Below are 23,013 nucleotides of genomic sequence, written 5' to 3'. Positions count from 1 at the left end.
AAAGCTTAATAAATTTATACATATTTGTCTCTAACAAGCTACAACATAACTGGATGAAATAAACACAAACTATATTTTGATAGCTTTGGAACCTGGACTCAAAAGCAGAAAAGAATGCTTTCTCCTTGTCCTAAAATCACTTCAAGAGTGAAATCTTTGATTATACAAGAATTACTACACCATCTGTGACATCAGAAAGTACTAACAGTGCCAAAGCTTCAAGAAAATTTGACTCATTCATTACAGGACTAATTTTACTTATTCTAATGTTGATTTCAGACTTACACATAGAAAAGTTATTTTGACCTTTGCCACAGATCAAAAGACCAAAGTAACAGAATTCTTCCTTTTTCCAAATATATTCTTGAATGAAATTCAGGTTATACACAAGACTGCATTAATGGTTTTGTATATCTGTCCATACTATTCATGGAACATTTTATTTTTAAGAAATGGAGATATTACTTGGAGCTTTTATATGATTGGTATGTGTTTGTATTATAGATTATAAAAAGCTGAACATTATTCAGCTTTGATACACACATTAAATTCTCATACTTGTTCAAACATTTCATTTATTAAGGAGTCCATGCACATGAATTTGTGTTTTTAAAAATACCCAAATAAAATCTTGTATCAGCCATAAATAATCACACAAGAAAGGATCTCCTTCAATATGCAAGATACTTGTAAAGCAATAATAAACCATATGGAGGAAAACCACTACCCGGCAGCCCTTGCTGTTGCTTTTCAGAACAGCACAGATGGTTACGTTTATCACAGGATTAACTTAATCATCAAAACTTCAGTCTCATGAACTGAAAAATAACAGAATTCACAATACTTCATAAAAATACCACTGCCACTACCCACTTCTACAAAGAGTTATTACTTGTACTTACTTGTTGAAAAGGTGATTGTCCACCTTTATCTTTGAGTATGCTTTGAAATCGTCTGGCATCAACATAACAGGGATTTGAACATGGCTCAGTTCATTGATCTAGAGAAAAGAGAACATATTTAGCTGATGGCGTCTTTGTAAAGGCACTGCGTGTGTCTTAATTACAGAAGTGTTATTTGGTCTACTATTGCTTCTGTGTACGTCCTGTGAGTAAACATAGAGTAAAAAGAATGCAAAAGAAGGTTTATTCTTTCCAGATGAAATGCAATCACAAGATTGACACTTTGGAAAAGAAGAAACAGCATTCCATATATACATATACATACACATACACGTTTCAGGGGGAAAAAAAAAGTGCTTCAAGGCACACCTGGGTGTACTTTTTAATCGAAGGTCAATGAAGATGCCAGCAAAATGGTCTTTAATCCCAACCCGTTGTTCATCCCAACTCAGTTCAATCAACTGATCTATGCTTTCCAAAGTTAATTCAGATTCTGTATTTCAAGTAACTATTCAACTTTGCAGCTTATGAAGCAGTCTTACATGTCTGTCTTGAACTACTTTTAGAAAATATAGCAAAGTTTTGCTTACATGTGAATGCATACACTTTGAGCTTGATAAGCAGGTTTGTTTCTTATACTAGTGCAGAAAACTCAGTTTTTGCAAGTCACAGCATTTCTTTGATTGTTCAAGTCAGACAAACTGTTTAAATAGCTACATTTTCGCTTAGAAACAGATGGACAAGTTCTAAGGTCTTCCTTATTTTGTTATATTTATTGGGACCATTACTCTTTCTAGCTTTGAAATAAATGTCAGTCTTCTCAAGATTAGGATTTTTCACATATTTGAAATTCACTTCTGACCACACCTTTATGATAAAATGTAGACAACTTTACTGTTACCTAGTTTGTAGGCATATTTTTATTATTGCATGTATTGGTCTACCCTTACTTTGTTAAGTTTTAACTAAAACATGAAAAGCATAAGACAAAGAATTGTTATCTTACACTGGTGCTTCCAAATCACAAATGAGATTTTCAGCTTTAAACAACAGTCACTAAATACCTATGACATATGTTTTACCTATGTTCTTACAGTGCTCTACACCCTGGTCATGCATCTCAATTCACCCGGTCAAATCTTTTTGCTCATGCAGAGCACACTTTGCTTCAGCAGTTTTCTACAGGGTTTAGAGGGAAAACCCACTCTATGTGAATACAAATGCACACTAGGGGTGGATATAGCAACACAGGGGTGCTCCTCTGCTCTTAGCACTGCTTATCCAATATTGTTTTCCAACTAGGAAGCTGTTAGTTGCCTGTAAATGCTATCCTGCTTAAGAGGGGCTTTTGGAGAAACCTTCACTGAAGCAGCTATAGGTTATAAGTATTGCGGGGGGGGGGGGTGGGGGGGGGTGGGGGAAGGTCCTCACTGCAAGGATGACCTTTTGCAGAACTGAAGTTAAACAAAACAAGAAAATAGTAAGAAGCCTTTTAGCTCTTGAACAGAGAAAAGAAACCAATGTAAGCAGGCAGGTCAGGTGGCCTCATCACTTTCCAGTACTTTCAAGTCCCAGTAATGTTCCCTGCCATGCCTCATTTTCATTATTCACATCCTGCGCCGACATGAAAATAGATAAAATCTGTTGAATTTACTTTACAGAATGCTTCTTCAGAAAGCCTTGAAAATCTCTAGATAGAGGCATGGCAGTTATACAGCAGAGCACAGGAAGGAAGTAGAAAGATGTCTGGGATGGGCTGAATGTGCTCTGCTCCTTGGAGTTGTAGGGAGAATGCCCTTTCCTCCTTCCAAAGTGAGAGAAAGAAGAAACTCCAGTGAATTTTTTTAAAAAGCAGCTGTATAAACCTAATAAATCATGCTGACACCTCATTAAATATGACAAAGTAACAAAACATTGATTGAAAATCACTACATTAACATACATGCTCTTTACTACAGTTGGTATTGCTGTACATCAATCTCACCCTGAAACCACAGGGCAGGTTCACAAGTCTGCAGAACTAGCCTAGTTGTTGTACAAATCAAACTAAGGACAAGTAGGTGTATTATGCAGAGATATGAAACTTTGTATTTGCTTATACAGAATTACCTACACTTCTAGAGTGCCAGATCATACAACAAATTCTGCGCTTGACAGAGGGATAACAAAGACCCATATGCACGTACATTCTAGCAAAAAATGATCCCAAGAACATATTCTGTTGAATACTGTCAATAATGTTGAATTCACACATCTTCAATTACCTACAATAACAGCAAGTTTGCTTGCAAATTTCCATTTTAGATTATCAAAATTGCATTGATCAAATTTTCACATGCACTTGCTTTCTTAATTTGCTGATGTAAAGTTTCTTTCATGCTGCGAATATTAAATTTGTGCTACAATGGCACAGTTCTAATTGTACCTGTAAGCTTTACAGATGTGATCTACATAGCAGAATAACACAGCCAAACGTGCTTGTATTTGCATACTATAGAGATTCTTTTATTCTAAGCAAAAATTTTCTAAGCAAGAATTCCAAAATACTTCCCCTAGGAAGTTCCTTACAACACTCCCCCAATCCCCTTAATCAGGGAAAAAAAAAAAAAAAAAAAAAAAAAAAAGAGCAAGCAGACTAACAGAAGGTTTGGGTTTTCTTTGGTTTTGTGGGTTTTTGTTGGGGGTGGTAGTTTTTTTAGGGGCACTGGTTTCTGGATTGTGGGAGTCTTTGTGGATTGGTGGTTTTTTTTTGGTTTTGGTTTGTTTGGTTTTTTTTTTTTAGATTCATCCAACTCTGAGGTCTGTACAAGTAATTTCTCTAATATTTAGGGAATTCCTCTCCAGCAGAAGAGGAAAATAAAAAAATGCAGGTGATGAACACACAATAGAAATGACCTTTAGTATGGCACACCAGCTGAGTAATGGCATGTCCCAGCAGCACACACCATTAATTAATTTAAACCTTTCAAGTATAAGGTCTGGTTCTTTGTGCAATAGTACATTTTTCAGATAGATGTGATGAGGCCAGATAGCAAAGTGCACATAAGACTGAAAGGAATACCCATGTCATTAGATCTTAGTGGAAACTGGAACCATGTTGTGGGAGGAGGGAGGGAGAAGAAACAATATCCGTAACTCCCCCACAAACAGCTCTCGAAAAGCTAAAAGAAAAGGGAAAGGTCAGAGGGATCAATTCTCTACTTTGCCATCACCATGTAAAGAAACAGTCACATCTGAAAGACACTAAATATGAAACATAAACAAGACATTTTGAGCCTTCCAACTAATCTCAGATGAAATTTTGCTTTTTCTGTGTTTGAAAGTCAAGCATGACAGAAAATTTTAAGATTTGGGCCTTTACCAAGTATTATGTGCATCTCTTCATGTTACCTTTTAAATACAGCTAGCTCCCTTAGCAATAGCAAATCAAATGTGACTTTTAGGATGAAAGGTCCATATTCCCAATTACAACAGAAACTATATTACAGTAGCTGTAGTGATAACATAAGAAATACCCATTTTCTTTCTAAGGAGTGCTTCTGAACATAACAAAATCATAAGCAAGAAATAGTTTCCCACAAGAGATAATCACGATGCATAAACAAAGCAGAAGGAGCTCAGTGGACCGAAGACTGACTTGTTGCTGAGGACTCGGGATCAAACATTCATTTAATTGGAGTTCTAAGACAACCCACATTTATAGATCTCTACAACAAATGCATGTGCATCGTACCACAAAAGTTCTTTCAGTCCTGTCCTGCAACTTACATCCTTTAACTGCCCTGATTCGTTGTTGCCAATGCAAAACTTTGTCTGTTTCAAATAAGACAGACTACAGCAATGCTTACTGTATCTTTGAGGAATTTAAATCCCATGTAATAGCCTTAGAGAATGGATTATTTTAAATATGAATGGCTAAGATTTTAGTTGCTCAGTAACCACGCATATTATGTATAAAAACCTCATGTCTATTAATAACATTCATAAACTCATGCACACAAGATATTAGTGACCCAGAAATCTCCCTTTTAAGTAATTTATTCAAATACCTTCTGCTATATTGATATAAAACCAGGTGGTTATGCGAGATGGAGGCATCCCCCACAACTGACAAGCTTTAAGGAAGAACAATTTTAAACACAGGTGTTGCCCCTTTAAACACATGGTACAAAAAACTGGCTGTAGGGGTCTGCTCAGAGCTGTGGCTCAGTCATGGCAGGTGGGAGCAGGCCAAAGCAAAAGAAGGCTTTCAGGCAAAAACGAACTGATTGTAACTCATTTTGCTCCTGCAGGTTTAGGATTGAATTCACACTGTCAGGAAAACAGAGGTTGTAATTAAACTGCAAATAAGGGAATAATAAAAGCCTACTGGACATTGAATAAATAGTAAGACTCAGCTGGTAATGATTCTGAAATTAGCACACAGAGAGGTGTTCCCACAAAGCCATCTTACACTGGTGACATTTCAAATAAGCTGCTCTAATTTATATGATTTGAAATCAAGCAATGAATATATCATAAATTGTTAGGCATTATTAATGGTCCTTATTTAATTCAGATACATTCACCCTAAACACCACATTACTAGGGCAATGCATAATTAAACATTAGTTTTCATCCTGTCAGAACATAAGCAGCAATAAATTGCTTGTATGCAAAGTAGACAATGAGATATTTAAGCAGCATATAATAAAGGCAATTTACAGCATATATTGCATGTTTAACTAGAGAAGCTGGAACAATGATCCTGTTTCTCCAACAGATACAAGCTGATGCCTATCACTACAATGCTGCAGCAAGAACCCCATGTAACACATCACAGCTGGTATTACTCATTAAAAACCCCAACCAAAACAACAAAAAAAGGGTACAAAATCAAAGCAGCCACGTACATCAATGTCCAAAATTTCACCCCAAGCACATAACACATCACAAATCACATGCACACTACTTAGCAATGCCTAGTGGTTCCTTTTGAAACTCTCTTCCTACTTAAAGCCTTCATTCCGTACGTAGTTTCTTGTTATTTAATATCTTAGCTGTAATATACAGCATAGATAGTTTCCTTTAAATTTAACGTATCAGCCAGCCAGACTCATTGGTGGAACCTATGGCAGCATAGGGTATTTTCACACCGAACAGCTTGATAAAACATCTCAATTGCAGTTACAGCTCTTGGCGGTTTCACACACAGGACAATCCGTGCTCCTCTGGATGCTGGATGTGGCTGGGGTTGCGGAAGTGCTGCTTTCTTTTCAGCTGTTTATCTCCTAACTCTTTCTGAACTGAAAGCCAATTCACAGCAGTCTGATCTGCAGAGACAAACAAGCTACAACTGGTTTGTTACTCAGAGAACTTTGAGTGCGTTTTTCACAAATTTGGGCATTTTTAAACAGATTTTTGGAAGTGGGAGTGGAAGAGACTTTGGAAGAAAGAAATTGTTGAGGTCTAAAAATAGAATTGAACTTTTAACACCACCAGCAATTCTGAGATTTTTATGTTCATGGTTTACTTTCTGCATCTCAGTTTCTTCTTTGGCAAGGAAACTTGCACAGAACTCCGAAAAGGAAAAAATATCACAGTACTCTTCATTCAGATATGGAGTCACCATTTTGACAGGGCCACAGACTTCTTCAAAGACACAGTTAAATCATTTACTGGTAGGATAATGCTTACAAAAGCAAGCCTATTGGCTTCTAATGGACTACTCTTAACAAAGCAAGGCTCAGAACAAGAATGCAAAGGAGTAAAACTGTTTGCAGTATAAAAATCTCACATTTAGGAGGTTATTCCCCTTCATTCTTCCAACACCTTCTTGATAACTGAACACTCTACAGGTCTTAACAGAGCACAATCATCTAGAAGATAAAGTTTCTTGATCTTATTCATGCTATTCCATAAAATTTCCCCACCCCACCCCCACCCCCCCCAAAAAAAGCCATTTCCAAAGCTCTTCCTATTTTGCAAGGAGTAGGGTTTTAGGTTAAAGCACAACGGCCCAGGTGGTGACAGGCAGAGCTATAGGCAGGCATTTACATCCTCTCCTTCCCAGATGTGGAACACGCCACAGTATCGCTACCAGGACAGTAAATGCCTTGTGCTGAAGTATAAACTTAAAGTGAAGTGATTATTTTACAGCTCTTTGAAATCTACCTTGAAGGGTCTGAAAAGGGTGGATGAGGTCAGCAACTAATCAATTTTGTGGAAGACATTTGCCTGTTACAGGGCAAAACCATCATTTGATAAATGTCATTTGACAGTTTAAATTACACTCAAAGCCATTCTTGCAAGAGAAATAAAAGGTTAAGCTAAGTTCTGCTGTAGAGAAATAAATCAGTTCAGCAAGATACTCCTTAATTTGTTTTAAATGAGGTTTTCATTGTTTCAATCACACAAAAATTCATCTCTTCCCCCCACTCCCCTAAAAGCACAAGGTAAAAAATACCTACCCAGCCTTTTTTTTTTTTTTTAAACTACAGTGTCATAGGAGTTTAAACAGCATAAGAGACTTCTCCCATATAAGTAACTTCTGGTTACGTATTCAGAAAAAAGTCCTGAAATTAAAGCAATTACATGACTAAGAAAAACACAGGATAAAGTATTTAATTTTCTCTGAGTCTTTAGGATCATTTTAATTTAAGATATATGGAGAACACCCCGCCCCCCCCCCCCCCAACCAACATAAAAGCCCACCTAGCTACTAGGGTAATAGGTGTTGAAGTTTTACATGTCTCAAAATATCTACCAGTAATTACTACAGCAGCTTCATGTTTTTACAGTTCAGGTGATACCTGTCATTAGATTGCTGGCTTTCAACGAAGTTCAATAATCTAATGTGAGAAAAGTAGGCCCAATTGAACCAAATGTTTTTCAAATTGCCTTAATGCAGAAAGACATACTTTTCCCAAAGTAATAACCACAGAATACCTGAAATACTTTGCAAAAATACGAAATATACTTAATGGATTTAGAAATTCTGAGAAATGAACACATCAATTACAGCCTAATTACTTTTTATCAAAAAAGTACAAGACTTTTCTGAAGTCTTATGGTCTGCCTTTGAATTAAAAAAAACCAAACCAAAAATTCATAGGAAACCCCAGATGTTTTCATGAGACTTTTTAGTTGCCGTTTTCAACAGTACAATGATATCTTTGCGGAGGGAACGTCTGTAGTACATGCATCCACGTGGAAAACAGGATATTGTGACATACCCAATAAAGCCCCAAACAGGATATTGTGACATATCAGATACAGTCCCAAAACAGAGGAAGAAAAATGATTTTTAAGAGCATTAATTTCTTGGTGTTTGTTTTTAAATTTGAAGTATCATGGCTCAAAGCACAAATGGAAGGATTTTGTAGCTTGGTTATTACTCCTGTTGAGAGTTTGGAGTAACAGTGTTTAAAGAACCTACAACAAAAGCACCAAAATCATATTCCTTTTACAAATGTTTCAATATAAGTTTTTAAGTCTTTCAAGTCTCTTGGACATTTGCACAGTCTAGAAAATCCAGAACATCTGCTGCATAATGTCAGACAAGTGTAAAGCCACATTTCTACAGATTTGGTTAAACTTCCTGTGAATCTGCTTACACCTTTCAGCAAGTGCAAAAATTAACACTACATAATGTGCCAAATAATCAAAGACCAAATATAAATTAAGCAGCTCAGATATAATGCCTGTCATGATACACACACACACCCCCCCCACTCTCCTAAAAAGTTAGGACAAATGCAATAGTATATAGAAAGATACTAATGCACATTAATGAAATGGAAAATAGAGTAATAGAAATGTGACTGACTTTGTAGTGGAGATTTTTGACATGCAAAAACAGTTTGAGTAACAAATGGTATACAAAAATCAAGTGCAGTCTCAGTCCAAAAGGAAATTGTAAAGCAATACAAGTCCTTCAGATTTGGATACGTTGTGATGCAAACATACAGATGAGCTCATCACTGTTTGCTGATATAATGGTTAAGAAGAAAACAAGACAAGGCATACAGCTCAGACAACAATTTGCAAGCTACTAGCTAGTGGACTTACCACAAAACTGATAAAAATTTATTTTTTGAGCAGAAGTATCTCAATCTTTTTTAAACTTCAGTTTGTGTTCTGGGAAGTTGATGCACTTTAATACAATGTTTCATAGCAATAGCTATCTTCAGTTATTGTTTGAAATACTGATTTAAAATATATGTCACAAGGTCTGGTAGCAAGGTCTATATTTTTCTAATTAAGGAACAGAATGGCTATCTGGCAACACATAAACTTCAAATTCACTTCTCTTTGCCCAAAAATCTTCTCAAGAGAATACCCAAAAAAAGGAGGATGCTAGGAGACACCAAGTATTTATTTACAACATAGGGAAAGGTTTAACAGACTTAAAGTAGTCTATTAATGCTTATTTTTTATAACAGCTTTTAATATCATTTTTCAGATATAACTTCTCCGAACAGGAAAATTGAGTCCATGCAGTTAAATATAAAATTCCAGTAAGCAGTTGAACAAATACGGAGATGCTGTAGCCTTACCTGAAAGCTATAACTGCAAAATTGAATTAAATAGAAAAAAAAAAACTCTTCAACAAAAAAAGGCAAAGAATGGAAAAACAAACCTAAGGAACCATTTCACATACAACACATGCAACTCAGCTGCTTAATGAAGAGGAAGGCTTTATTAAGCATCCTGCCTAAGAATGACAGATTGGGATGGCCACAGAATAAATGTCATAAAGCAACAATTTAAAGGCATCAGATGGGCTTCATTATTGCTCAGAAGCAGTAACAAATGTAGCAAAGCCAATGTTTTGGTTATTTTACATTGGCATAACAAAGGTAATGTATTTCCAATTATTATTGTTTAAGGAGAAGGAAGACCAACTTGTGACTAGGCTTTTTGGTAACACGCTTTAATGTGCTGTCATATATTTCCCAACCTCACAAATGTTTCTACTTCAGAAATGGTTGATGTGTGAAAAGATGACATTAAAACATGATTCCTTCCGGCCATTTCTGACTACGGATTAGTTGAAGGCTGAAGCCATGAAGCAATTTTCTGAAAACAGAAGCAGTACCATTTGCATTATATAAATCTAATTTATGAAGTTAATTACCTGAACATGAGTGGCACCAGAAGCAAGACATGAAGGTCATACTACAAATATTTAACTGTTCTGTAAAGTGGCACGGCAGTTCTTGGTAACATGGACCTTACAGAGTAATCTGAGAGTACAAGGTACAGAACTTGCTCTGCCAGCACACATTAGCCTTCAGCTAAACAACATCTTTTTTTTAGCTCTCAACCTATATTCTCCAGGAGAAGTAGTAATTTTCTGTGCAGCATCATGCAAAATATTGTACTAGAAGTACAAACGGGTAAGTATTGCATTACCTCGGTTCCAAGAAATCCCTTCATTTATCTCCCTGATGCATCTTGGTTGCACTGTACTCCTTTTGCATTTATCATGTAATTTTTTACTTCGAAGTAGTGTAATGCCTGAGGTCTGGCTAACAGGTCTGTAGTCACCTGGGAGGTTTACCAGTCTTTATCCGGATGCCATGCAGACATTTTTTGCTGCACGAAGCCACTGTATGGGATCTGTTTATGAAAATGCTGTCAGAGCAAAGGCAGAAGTTGCTGCTAGCCAGGACTGTGCGACAGCTGCTGGGAGGAGATACAAGAGGCCCGAAGTCCCAAGGAAACCAAGAAAAGCCTGAGCTGGGTAGCAACCTCAGAACAGACATTTGGGATTAAGTGCTGAAACACCTTCCTGTCCACCTCTTCTGTGGTTATTGTGGCAGGAATCCTTAGTTGTTCTCCCATATTTAGTTTCTAAACATGCATTACTCTCCCTTTCTCACAGACATTAAAATACATGTCCATTCATATATATACTCTGCAGCTTCTGGCTACTGAAGCAATGAGTTTATGTGCCAGTTTGATGTTTGGAAAAGAACAATATCCCGGTGTGTTTACAGTAAGCCAGGTTTTGGTTCTGCTCTGGATATCCTTTTTCCACACAAAATCCCCATTTATTTTGGCACTAATGCTATATACAAAATTTCATGAATTTATTTTCATTACTTATCAGATATTAACTACTCAGCTATAACAACTGCAAAGTTCATTTTGCTGTAGGCAGAGTATTTAAATTACTGCCTGGTATTTCATAACCCCTGAAAGCCTTCCTGGCGTTGCGGGAGAAGAGGGGTGTGAGGGGAGGGTGCAGCGGAGCTGATGGAGCCTCATAGACTCTCAGGTTCCATCACCCTCCTAGTCCAATTAAACTGGGAGTTGAAATGATTATAGAACTGAAGGTAAACAACTTTTTTATCCCCTGATGCAAAACAAAATATAATTTGTTAAAAGCAACATAATATAATTGCATGACCTTTTTCCTCAGTTTACAGGTCAGACTTTTGTTACCGGAGGATTTCATGAGCTTAGGGGGACAACAGAACATTTTCAATAGGCAAGAGGACATAAATCCGCTTTCTATTTATATTTGTCATAGCCCACAAATAAAAAGCAACTCCAGTGGTTTTATTGCCATTAATCTCAACATGCACCAGCATCACGGTGCCTCTGAAGGGAGATCAAACAGAAATTACCAAACTTTGTCATTCAGTCAGTATGATGACAACAAAACACTTTTACTGTAAGGGTAAAGACAAAAAACGAACTGTAAAGATAAGAATTTTCCTGTAGTAGTTTCTACTATACTATCCATGGTAACCATTGTTCAGAATCCAGTCAAAAAGCGTTCTCCATGGTTGGGTGGTGGATGCCAGTATTTGATCAGCTGCCACTCATTTCCTCTCCTGGACTCCAGAATCACATTTCCAAGAGTCAGAGAGCAGAACTAGCCCACAGAAATTCTCTCTCATCACTGATGTTTGACTCAGATTATGTACTGCTGATGAAAAGAAAAGCATAGGAAAGAAAATCTAGGGTTTTGATTATTTCCATACTTGAAAATTCAAATTAAAAAAGTAACAGATTTAATTTATCCCTTAGGCAAGAATTTCATATACATACTACTTTACACACACATACACATTTAAATTAAAAAAAAAAAAAAGAAAAAAAAGCCCTGAGCTACCTAAAAGCATTTTCAGCCATTAACGCTGATCTTAATATAGGAAATTTTCCAATGCAAATTAAAAAAAAAAACCAACATTAACAGTTCTGAATAACATACTGACAGCGAGCGCAACTTTGCATTTTTGGAGAGCTGCAGCCACATAGTATCAAACAGAGCAGTATTTTTGGGACCAGAGGCATAAGCAGCCAGCCCGCCCAGCACAAGGGCCAGTTGACGACTCACAGCTGCTTTGCATCACTGCACCAGCACAGGCGATCTGGAATGTGCACCCTTACCCCCCTCTGCATTCCTCTGAGCAAACTCATTTTTCCATTTTCAGTCTAAGAAGTATCTTCTGAAAACCAGTGTTAAAAAGGAAACACTGCCCTTAGTTTTAATTTGACTATAAACCAAAAGAACTGAAAAAAACCAGGTTTGTTTTGTTTCTTTCCAAAGAGAAACTCACACTAAAAGCTATTGCCACTTTTCTCAAGGAGACCGAGACCAAAAGCTGCCATACCTTCTAAAATGCATTGTAATATGAGAAGTAACAGTAACCTGCAGACCTCCTGCACACAAGACAGCCATTAATTTCTAGTGTTAATTAATTTCTACAATGGCAGAAAAGTGGAGTGGATGAAGGTTAAGGTGGTGGCCCCCAAGCCACAAGGAGTCAGAGGGAAGCACCTGCACAGCAAGTTAAGGAACATGCTTGCTGTTTTTCCACCATCAGGAAAGATACTTTTAATCCATCCTAGCTTGTTGACCCACTGCAAGTTTGTAAGCTCAGGCTTTTTTTCTTGCACTTGACTCTCCCATTATTTATGGAAGCATTTATGGTTTTATACAACTTCTGACTGAAAATGCACAGTTAACACTGGGATATTTTTCAGTAAATCTAGAAGAGACACCTCTACCTACTTACAAGAAAGGACTCAAGAGGAAAACAGGTTCAGTCAGCCTGAAAACAGGTGTTTTCAGAAAAATATATAAAGGCACATGCTTCAAACAAGTCAGCACTGCTAACATCACCCCCAGAAGCAGCACTTCTGACCTTCCCCATCCTTTCTTTTGCACCACCTTTCTTCCCCTCTTCTGACCTACATGGGTGCGTGGTTGATTGTGTGATGAACCAAAGCTAAAACCCAAATCAAGCCTGCCAAAAAGGCTTTTTGCTCATTTAGATCATTTGCCAATCCTGCTCACTGTGAGACTGCAGGAGAACGGAGGCAGCAGAGAAATGCTTCCTTCTGCGGTTCCTTAGCTTAAAAGGTTTGGACTATGAGCTAAAACCCCTCAAGGCAGAGTGCTGCATGAAGTCCTAGATGTGATTATTACAAGGTGAATAAAGATTCATCCAAAAATGTGGTTTTAAAATTTAAATGAAATTTTAACTTCAATACTTTGTAAAGGGTATCAACAAATGAGAAATAACAGTAACCTGCACTAATGACTGAACTTCATACACACAAAACATTTTCGACATTTGTTTTTGCTGCCAACATTTTAAATACTTAAAATAAAAAAACAAACCCCAAGTCTGCTGAACTGCAAAACCAGCTTTGGGTAAGTAACTTGTTTTTCAGGTGTAGGCAGAGTATTTTCTTCATTTCTGCTAAAAGGGTTGAAGAGATAGGTCATTCAGAGTTGAAAAACCAACTGGGAGTCAAAAACGCAAAAAGACTTGTTTTCCTTTTCTGGTCCCCTCAAAAAAAATGTTATGGAAGATGAGATCTAGTTTTGAAATCTTAAGGCATGTTTGTGAGTTGAACTGGTTATGGTCTTCAGATAATACTTCCTTTGTTTTAAAAAAACAAAACAGAATTATGATGTCAAGTATAAAACTTGGTTTGATTAACTTACTTTCCACTTTGTGTATCCAGGATATTTAAGCTTGTTTTATTTAACTTAGGAAAAAGAATGCTGGTTTAGTGCACTGCTTTGCAATTTATCAAATGGAGCTTGACAAAGAGGATTGAAGAAAGGATTTCTCTGTTAAAAAACAACTCTTGCCTGCCAGCCCACTGTCAAGAATCTTCAGGAGATGGACACACAGTAGACCTTCCTACTTAGAAAGAGGATACTCATTTCATTAAATACAAGTGCCAAACAGAATTAAAATTAGTTACATAGTAACAAAAATCAGTTACCTATCAATTTAAGCTTCATTTAAATTGAAACTTCTGCTTTAAAATTCACTGTAGTCTTCCACCTCAGCTTAACAGGTTCACTTAAGGAGAGCCTTGTCTGACATGTTTTTGTCTCATGCTACCTGTTGAAATCTCAGTGGATGAGATTTCTCTCAATTTCCAAGTAAACAGAATTTTATCTATTCACAGCCAGAATATGTACAACTGCTAAATAGTGAAGAAAACTAAATAATCTGGAACACTTGGCTAAGAACTGCCATGCCTAAGCCTCAACAAGACTGAAAAAGTATACATCCTTGAAAAGAAATTACATTTCTTTTCAAGTCTTAAAATATTGTCATTCTTCAATTCAAGTCTATGAGACAAGTTTTCAGTATTTACATGTTTTCCCCAGGTAAATTTAGTGTCTCAATATAAAGGAAAGCTCATACCAAGTTTTGCATTATTCATCAAACACAAAACAGACGTATCCCATCTCAGATACCCAGATTAAAAAAAAAAAAAATCCAACCAGAACATTTACTCCAGTGACACTGGAGTAGGCTTGCAGAACTTCAAAGTTTGAAGCGATTAATAAATTCTGAAGTGCACCCTATCTCTGCCTAGGCTTACAGCTGCATTTATGTACAGACTTCAGATCATCAATAAGCTCCTTATCAGCCAAACTTTGTATCACAGACTCTGAAATTTGAATTCAAACAGCAGTGAAACTAAAAGCTCTGCTGAACTTTTAGTTATGAAGAATATCTTTCCAATACTCATCTCTGTTTTATTTCCTTAGACTGAAGACTTCTTTGCAGGCTTCAAACACAGGAAGGCTGCCAGCAGTGTAATGATGTCTTCTTGTCTTCAGACGTTCTGTATTGTCTCCCACTTCTACTGTCTAGTAGTAGATAAGCCCAGAAGGCAAGACAGATCAACTGAAGCCAATTTTCAGGAGAGCTGCACTTGGCAGAACATGAGAAATATGTTGTTTTTCTAGGGTCACAGTCCAGGGAAAAAAAAAAAAAGAAAAGAAAAAAAAAAGAAAAAGAAAAAAAGAGGTAGAAAGAAATGTTTTAGACCACAATGTGTAAACTCAATGGGATGAAGATGACTCACACAGCCCTAGCTGGTTCAAGTGACATCAAATACTAACACAGATACCACTAAAGAAAACACTAAATACGCATTCTAAAGTAACATACCATCTATCTGTCAGTGATAAAAATAGCCTAGTATTAATCTGTTAAAATAGCGAATGATGGATGAACAGATGCTGTTGTACTGTGATCACTAACTGTAGCTGTGAACATGCTTGCCAGACCCAGGACTGAAAGACCTGGAAGCAAGAGCTAGCATTTTGTTCCATGTTTGAATACCATCTAAGAGGAAAGGTCCTCCATTTCCAGCAACACAGGGGGCCCTGAGCATCATCTGCAGTGCAAACAGACCATCATGGCATAAGCTCTAGAGGGACCAATGCTTAGGTATTTACAAAGATTTGAGATAACTTATCCCTCTTTGTAGAAGTAGAGGTTTTGTTTCTCAGTGACTCATTAATGAAATAAAACATGTCAAGGAGAATTGAATATGAGTAGCTCAGATGAATCCCACAAGGAAAGCGGCCAGGTTTCCTCAATAGTAAGGTGGAATTAAAGGACTAGTACCGCCCAGAAAGACATTTGAGTTACTTCTTTTGAGGTTTTAGTACACATGGAAGTTATACATACAGAATGCTATCTTCTCATATTATTTCACTCTGGTTTACCATCTGGAAATTATTAGTTTTATCCAGGTCATAATGAAGTTAGAGCTAGCTCTCCACTTGAAAAGTGTCACCAGTAAACTACAATATAGGTCTAATTTATACCAGCAGAAAAATTGCACTTTTGCCATTGTAGCGTACTTCATCTCACATGAGCTGGAGATGTTGGTACAAGCTGTTTTGGAAGGAGTATGGTTTCACAAGCAAAATGAAAACACACAGCAGCTCCTTTCTAACAGCTATCTTGTCAGAAACTAGTTCCCATTAGACACATGGTTGGTACACCTGTGTCTTCAGCACCCAGCCTTCCACAGACTTTTGGGCACCCACTTTATAATACTTCTGATCTGGTTTACAGGGATGCCCAACAAACAGTTCCCACTGACTTGTTCCATCTGGGGAAGCCTATACTCCCAAGAACTAGCTAGATGATGTTTCTGATCGAGGTTTGAATATGAGGACAAACCTTACTAGTGGCGATTTGTTTAGGTCAAAGTTTTCAAACTGAAGTACCATTAATTGCTGTTGAGATCTCTTTCCTCTGAAAACTCTAAGTTAGTCAAAATAAAAATCTGCAATAGATACTAAGCAAACACTTGTGTAAATAAGTTAACTTTAAATGATGAATTTACTGTTGACTAGTGGTACTGTGCAAGCTGCGGTTTTCCTACAAAATATACAGGTCTTACAGCGTAAGGGAAGTATGAAAAAGTCAGTGTCATAAACCAGGAAAAACTTCAACTTCAGGAAGTATTAATTCTGATACTTAAAAATACTCTTGATAAAGCAAATGTTAGAAGGAATATTATAATTTTATTAAAACAACTGTTGTCCAATTTCCCTTTCAGAACCTCTAACCCACAAACTGCCAGCAGCTGTATGGGGTTTTTTTGTTTTCAAAAAAAGAAACAATTTACTAAAACTAACCTCACTTACAAGCTAACTGATCTCTCTTACAGCTTCTGAGATCATCTCAGCATATAAGATATTTGAACTCTGGTTTAATGAACACTCTGGAGGAAGTGAAGACCATGAGAAGGACTTAATGCTCCACTCAGAGAAATAGTGCATTTGCAGTAAAATTACTGAAATACTTATGTGTCTCTTTAACAGCATCCATCACATCTTTATACAATTGATCACTTTAACTTTTTTTTTTGTGGTAGATTCTTTGAAAGGACAGTGCTTAAAAGAAAAATCCTTCTGAGTTCATAAATTATTACTGTATTTGTTTTATAGAACCTAGGGAAAATTACAAATGTAATTTATCCTTAAAACATCCACTTGTTGTACAGTGTATTGAAAGCATTTGGCACAATAAAGAGAAAAATAATATCCAAAATATTAAGTACATTGTTTCTACAAAGAAATTTATGTAACTTGCTTTTTACCTTACTACCAGTTACAGATTGCCTTCTTTCCTTATACTACAAACGTATTTTAATAGCAGGCTGAATTTAGCAACAGAGTGCTTTTTAACAGTATGCTTAAGTCCCTGCTTACATTAATGTAGTAAAACCAAAAAGCAAATCTGGCATTCACTTGCCGAGGTGGGGGCACTTCCAAAGCCATTTACTCATGTGTTTTTATTAAAAAAAGAAACACCACACCCCCAAAACAACCAGGAGACACTTCTGCTTACCTTTCAGACTGGCTGCTGTTGCAGTTGCTATCAAAGAGTTCTCATTCACAAGCATAAATAAAATCAAGATCCAACCTGCTAGAGGCTGTTACCAGCTCAGTTTGACCAACAAGCACCTGAAGTGTTCACAGTGAGCTGTCACTACCTCTTAAATTTCTTTCTTCTTAGTCCACCCCAACAGAAAACAGCCTTTAATAACTCCTGATTTACAGGAAATAAAGCAGATACCCAAGCAATTTCTCACTTGCTTCACTTCCCTTCCTCCATCTTCCTTCAGCAAACTTTGGTCTTCCCCAGGCAGAAATTACATCGACTGAAGGATTTAACTGTAGAATAAGGCAGCCAAGGCAATCATTAAAATTTTAAGTAGTTTTTGCAAATATTAACTAAGCATCAGAGCAGCATGCAACTGACTAGGGAAACACCGTGAACTGAGGCACAAGGCTCAGCTGCACTTATGATGGAGATCTAGTCAACCACAAACCGAGCCCAGACTGACCTTGTCATGTTCAAGTGTTTAAAACAGGCCACAAGGTAATACCCTTAAAGCACCCCTTTCTCTGTATTAATTCCAAGCGAAGCAGAGGGTGACTCGTTTGGCTCTAAACATCTGCTACTATAGAGGCAGGGTGGATTTCACTTATTTCTTTGCTACTCTGCTAATTAAGTATTTGCAAAGCACCTTCTTACCGGGAACTATTATGTAGTATGAACAATTTTTGGAGACCAAGGATAAAGATTGTTGACTCATGCAAAATACATTCTACCTCATAGAGAATATAAATAGAGATAGTTGCATGAGCAAATAGAAAAAAGCACATGCGAAGGTGTAGGAGAAAAAACCCAAACCATCAGTGCTGGAAAGACCTGCAACAAGCAGGTGGCCCATGAGCAGCTGCTCTTTTTGCATGAGCCAAACCCGTGCAAGCACCTGAACTAGTATTAATGCTCGCCAGGCTGAGGAAGAGAAGGAAGGAAGAAGAGAAAAAATACAAAGCATCAGTTTTGATTCCTTAAATTTAATTCAGCGTGACTTCTATACATAAGCACACATCTTGTCAACACACTTCAACGTGAAATATGCAGTGTTATCGACACAAGATATTTTCCTGACCCTAAGTCTACATCTGAATTATCAGTCATTTACACTGTAACTGGCTTGAGATTTGTTCTCCTTTTAAATCAGTGGATTATGTCTCCTGAATACTTTCCTGATGTTTCAAAATTGTATTTTACAACCAGCTGAAGATTGTTATCTGTTTTTTGATAAAAGGACAGGTAGGGAAAAGGAAAAAAGTAATTAGACAATCCTAGATTGGAAAGAGCAACTAGCAAGCACATTCATACCACTAAAAAGCATTTATTCATTTCTGAAGACTTAGCCACCCCAGAAGACTTTCCACCTCATGTGAAATGAATCTAATTCTTTGATTAGTATATAATTACTACCATACATCATTTCTGTGTTGTCTTCTGTATTTCATGGACTAAGTCACCCCTACTTTCACTAATTTTAGAAAGGCTCCCGAATTTTTTAAATAAGAAATCCTGACTACACTCTTTAACCTATAATCACATCAACTTTGATTTAGTGAGGGTTTTATGTTCACTAGTTAGGAAATCAGTTATGAAAAATGAAGAGTGCTGCCCTACAAAGAGAAGTCATGCTTTTCTTATCTGCCACTGTCTAAATGAAAATACTTATTTGTAGCAGAAGCATTACTCATGAGAAACAGTTAATAAATTGAAGGAGCTTAACCATACCTTTAGGAAGGATTTGACAGGACTTAGATCAACTGTCACAAAAAGCAACACATGTATATCCTAAGAGCACAGAGGCAAAAACCTGCTGCTGTATTTGTGAGGAGCTGTTTAGCAACATGGTGATGAACAGCAACCTGGAAAGCAGGCTTGCGCTAAAAATAACCAGTTTTCTTTCCTGGAAAAACCGAAACACACTCACCTTCCAGAACAGAAATCTAACAGAAAAGGAAGTGTGTAACAATGATAAAGTCCTAAAGATAGTTTCTATGTGCAATGTAAATATTTAACTGATTACAGGCTGGATCTGCTCTGAGAAGACCAGAGCAATCCCAGGAGGAAGTTGTTCACAACGCACGGTCACACACCTCCCAGTGTTACACCTCCAGTAAAGATCTGCCTTCGAGCAAAGCAGGATTTAAGTTCAAACACCTTGACTTCCTCATCCTCCTCCCTCCCAAACTGTACTCTGTAGGAAGCTCTGGACAGGGTGCGACAAATACCTGGTGCGGACATAATCCAGATAAGTGAGCAATTATTATGGAAAACATGCAAGAGTTTACAGTCAGAAGAAAGATTCCTCACAAATGCTTTTTGGCACTCAAGAATGGGGACTCATCGCAACGGTGTCTTTTTTTAAAATACTTGTCAGGGTCTCTTTCAAAATAATCTCTTGCTTTTCTGCTGAACCACCAGTAACCAAGGAAAGTGGAACAGATTAAACTAGTGTCACAGCAGGTTTTTTTTGTGTGTAGCTTTCCCCTCCCTCTGCCACAGCAAGACACTGGATTCAAGATAAACAAGCCAGAGCCTTTAGAACAGAAAGAAAAGAACAAAACAGTGGTTTTCTCTAGCAGGGGGGGAAAAGTCACAGTTTTTTGCACAGTAGAATTAACGCTGATGTCGACAGTCAGTTTCAAGACAAACTAATACTGTATGAAAGGTACAATGTAGGACAGATATTTTAAAGGCAAGGCATTTGAAGTAAAGGTGCCTTTGACTGGAGCTTGAAGTTAGGTCCTCAGGCACAAAACAGTGCTAAAGACACCCTGAGTGTTTCTGAGCTTGATGTAACTATGTTTCTGAGTTCAACACAACTGTATCCATGAGTGTCTCAACCAAAACGCAGCAGGCACTGGTGTCTCCCAATACCAGACAGGATACAGTCATCATGTTGGAAGCCCCTGCACTGAGGTTCACAGGCTTGACTGTCCTTCTGTCCCAAAGGTATGGATCAAAACTATCTGCAATGACCCTATGGCGTTCCCTCATAAACCCACTGAAATAAAAAGGTGATTCAAACTCACCTGGTGATTGTCTTCCCTGTATCCAAGAGAATAACATTCAGGCTGCAGTATTTGAATTACAGCAACTTAATAGATATTCCCACTGACATTAACGGGTTAACAGGAAAAGCAAAAAACTGTAGAAAAACTGAATGAAAGAGAAAGCAGAAGGAAGAAAGCACACAAAAAAAATCTAGGCAAAACCCAAGGTATCAGTGTGATGCTCAACACAAAACATCTATTTTTGGAATGACTTTATTTTGGAATTACAGAATTACTGGAATTTTTGGAAGTTGTTCCAGGCACATCATCTGCCCAAGTATCTTTGTAGTTTGCACATTTCGAAAACTAACAGAAGAAGGTTACCTGGCCTTACATACGCAAGAGATTTGGAAAGGAAACTAGAAGGGGACTGACCAATAATACAGGTAAAATGGCAATTCTGCATTGTAAGTAAAGAACTGCAAATTCAACAGAGAGAAGTATTATTCTTGTTCCAATCTTTTCTGACCCAAATCATCTTATTGCAAGGAAGAGCTAAGTCAGCTCTTTCTGAATTAAATTTAACTGCTTTTCTATAAGCTGAACAACAAAAATTATAAAGCTTCAGTAAGAAGAAATGGCAAAGGGGCCTCCAAATGTCCTTTCACTTTTTCCTGAAAACCACTTTCCATACAAGTTATTTGTTGCAACTAACATCAAGGAATTTTTTTTGGGCCTGTGCTGACTAAGGAGGGGGAGCTACAAACAGCCCAAGCTGATACTGGTGCATCCCTGCTCTGTGCTTCTCCCCTTCTCCTCCTCGCTCCCAGCCAAGCCCCAGCAGGTACTTTGCTCTTGCTGAGCCACAGGAAGAACTACCGTGGTTTTCCCTTCTCCTTTCAGTAAGTTAACAGGCTGAAATGGCTCACCACTGTGCCACATCAGCACTGAAGCCAGCATGAGAGGATGGGATGACACACAGCACGACAGCAAGCAGTGAATTAAGCAGAGTATTATACTGCTGTACAGTATTTTATCCTGAGCGCTCCACAGCATAACCCTGTGGTAATTCTTCTGTCCATATCAAAACTTTTCATTAATTTATTTCTGGTGTCAAGTAATCAACTGGATCCAAAAACTAGTGTCTTGCCTCAAATTGAAGAGGACTTTGTCCAGAGACAGATGGGACAGGACTGTGACAGTCTAATTTTTCAAACCACAGTTATAAAAAAGCAAATGACACAGCACATGCCACAATTTTCTGAAGCTCCAGAAGCTTGCTGAGATCTGCTTAGAGCTTTCAAACACTCAATTCATAACACTAAGTCTTCTCACACCATCATGTATCACTATGCTAGCAATAGGTTCTAGTATCTGATCATTCTGAGGTATCTGGTTAAAGAGGAAACAGGGATGCTTCTCCTCTATGTTAAAAAAAAAAAACCCTGAAGAAAAATAAATGTTTCCATCAAATCACTCTATAACCTGCTTAAACAGGGGTATTTAGTGCTCTCTGTGGGGTACATTCTATTTTTTGCTTTACTTCTTTAGATAAGCTATGTTTATCTGAGAAAATGTAAACCAAAAATCTTTATGAACCATCACATCTACTGGTTGGTACTAACTCATGTAGCAACTCCCATTATACTACCTACAGTATAACCATAATGCATGATTAGTACTCGGAAAAGCAGGTTTTGCTGCACAGTTATGTCTCACTGCTTAGTGTTTTAAGACACTGTAACACTGAACAGTATGGAACTGCAGACTATTGAGTAGTAAGCTACCCCTATTTTCCTGAAAAATACAGTGAAATCAGGGAGTCTGATTTCTGGAAAACTGAAAAACCCTATATGTAATTACAAGACTAATCTTCCTGTAAGTTTAAAAATGTGTTTAAAAGTATGCCCCAACATGAAACATAAAAACACATTAAAAGCCCCCAGTCCCAGGTGGCTCAGATCCCACAAAACAATCTGAAGCAGGTCTCCAAAATGATATGGAAACACAAGGCAAGTTTTTCACGTTTACTCCAGCAGCACTTGAGGGAAGCAAGCTGCAAAGCTGAGAACATACATGTAAGTGATTTCGACCTTATCAGACCTGAAATTTTACTTAGGTCTAGACAGATGCAACAGGAGTCCACGCATGCACAACAGTGAAACTCTGCCACTTAAGAGCCCTGCACAGGCTACAAAACCCACTCCAGGAGCTATAAAGCTGTATTTCTAGTAAGCACAGAACTATGCCTTGCTCCTGATGTCACACTACTAGCAGTAGCAACAGATCAGTCCAAGTTACTAACACCACTGTCAATAAGAACGCAGATGCAGTTGTCTGTAACTGTAGTAGGAATTCCTAACCAAGCAAGGAGAAGTCTTTGGGCTGGATGTGATGTTCCACTGCTACGGTAATCTCAAAGCAAAAGGAACTAGGAGAATAATAGAAAGTAAA

At 37.5% G+C, this 23,013-nt stretch overlaps 1 protein-coding gene across 2 annotated transcripts in view; it reads right to left on the bottom strand.

Moving 5' to 3' along the window:
• The window catches only part of PIP4K2A (phosphatidylinositol-5-phosphate 4-kinase type 2 alpha), a 115,232-nt gene that overhangs the window by 52,216 nt on the left and 40,003 nt on the right, over nucleotides 1-23,013 (bottom strand). For both annotated transcript variants that reach the window (XM_055706785.1, XM_055706786.1), the window contains exon 2: nucleotides 903-1,000. In XM_055706785.1, the coding sequence (XP_055562760.1) occupies nucleotides 903-1,000 (98 nt within the window). The remainder of the gene's footprint in view (nucleotides 1-902; nucleotides 1,001-23,013) is intronic.

Source organism: Falco cherrug, chromosome 4 (genome assembly GCF_023634085.1).
Source record: "Falco cherrug isolate bFalChe1 chromosome 4, bFalChe1.pri, whole genome shotgun sequence".
Taxonomy (NCBI): domain Eukaryota; kingdom Metazoa; phylum Chordata; class Aves; order Falconiformes; family Falconidae; genus Falco; species Falco cherrug.
This window is presented reverse-complemented; position numbering and strand designations above follow the sequence as displayed.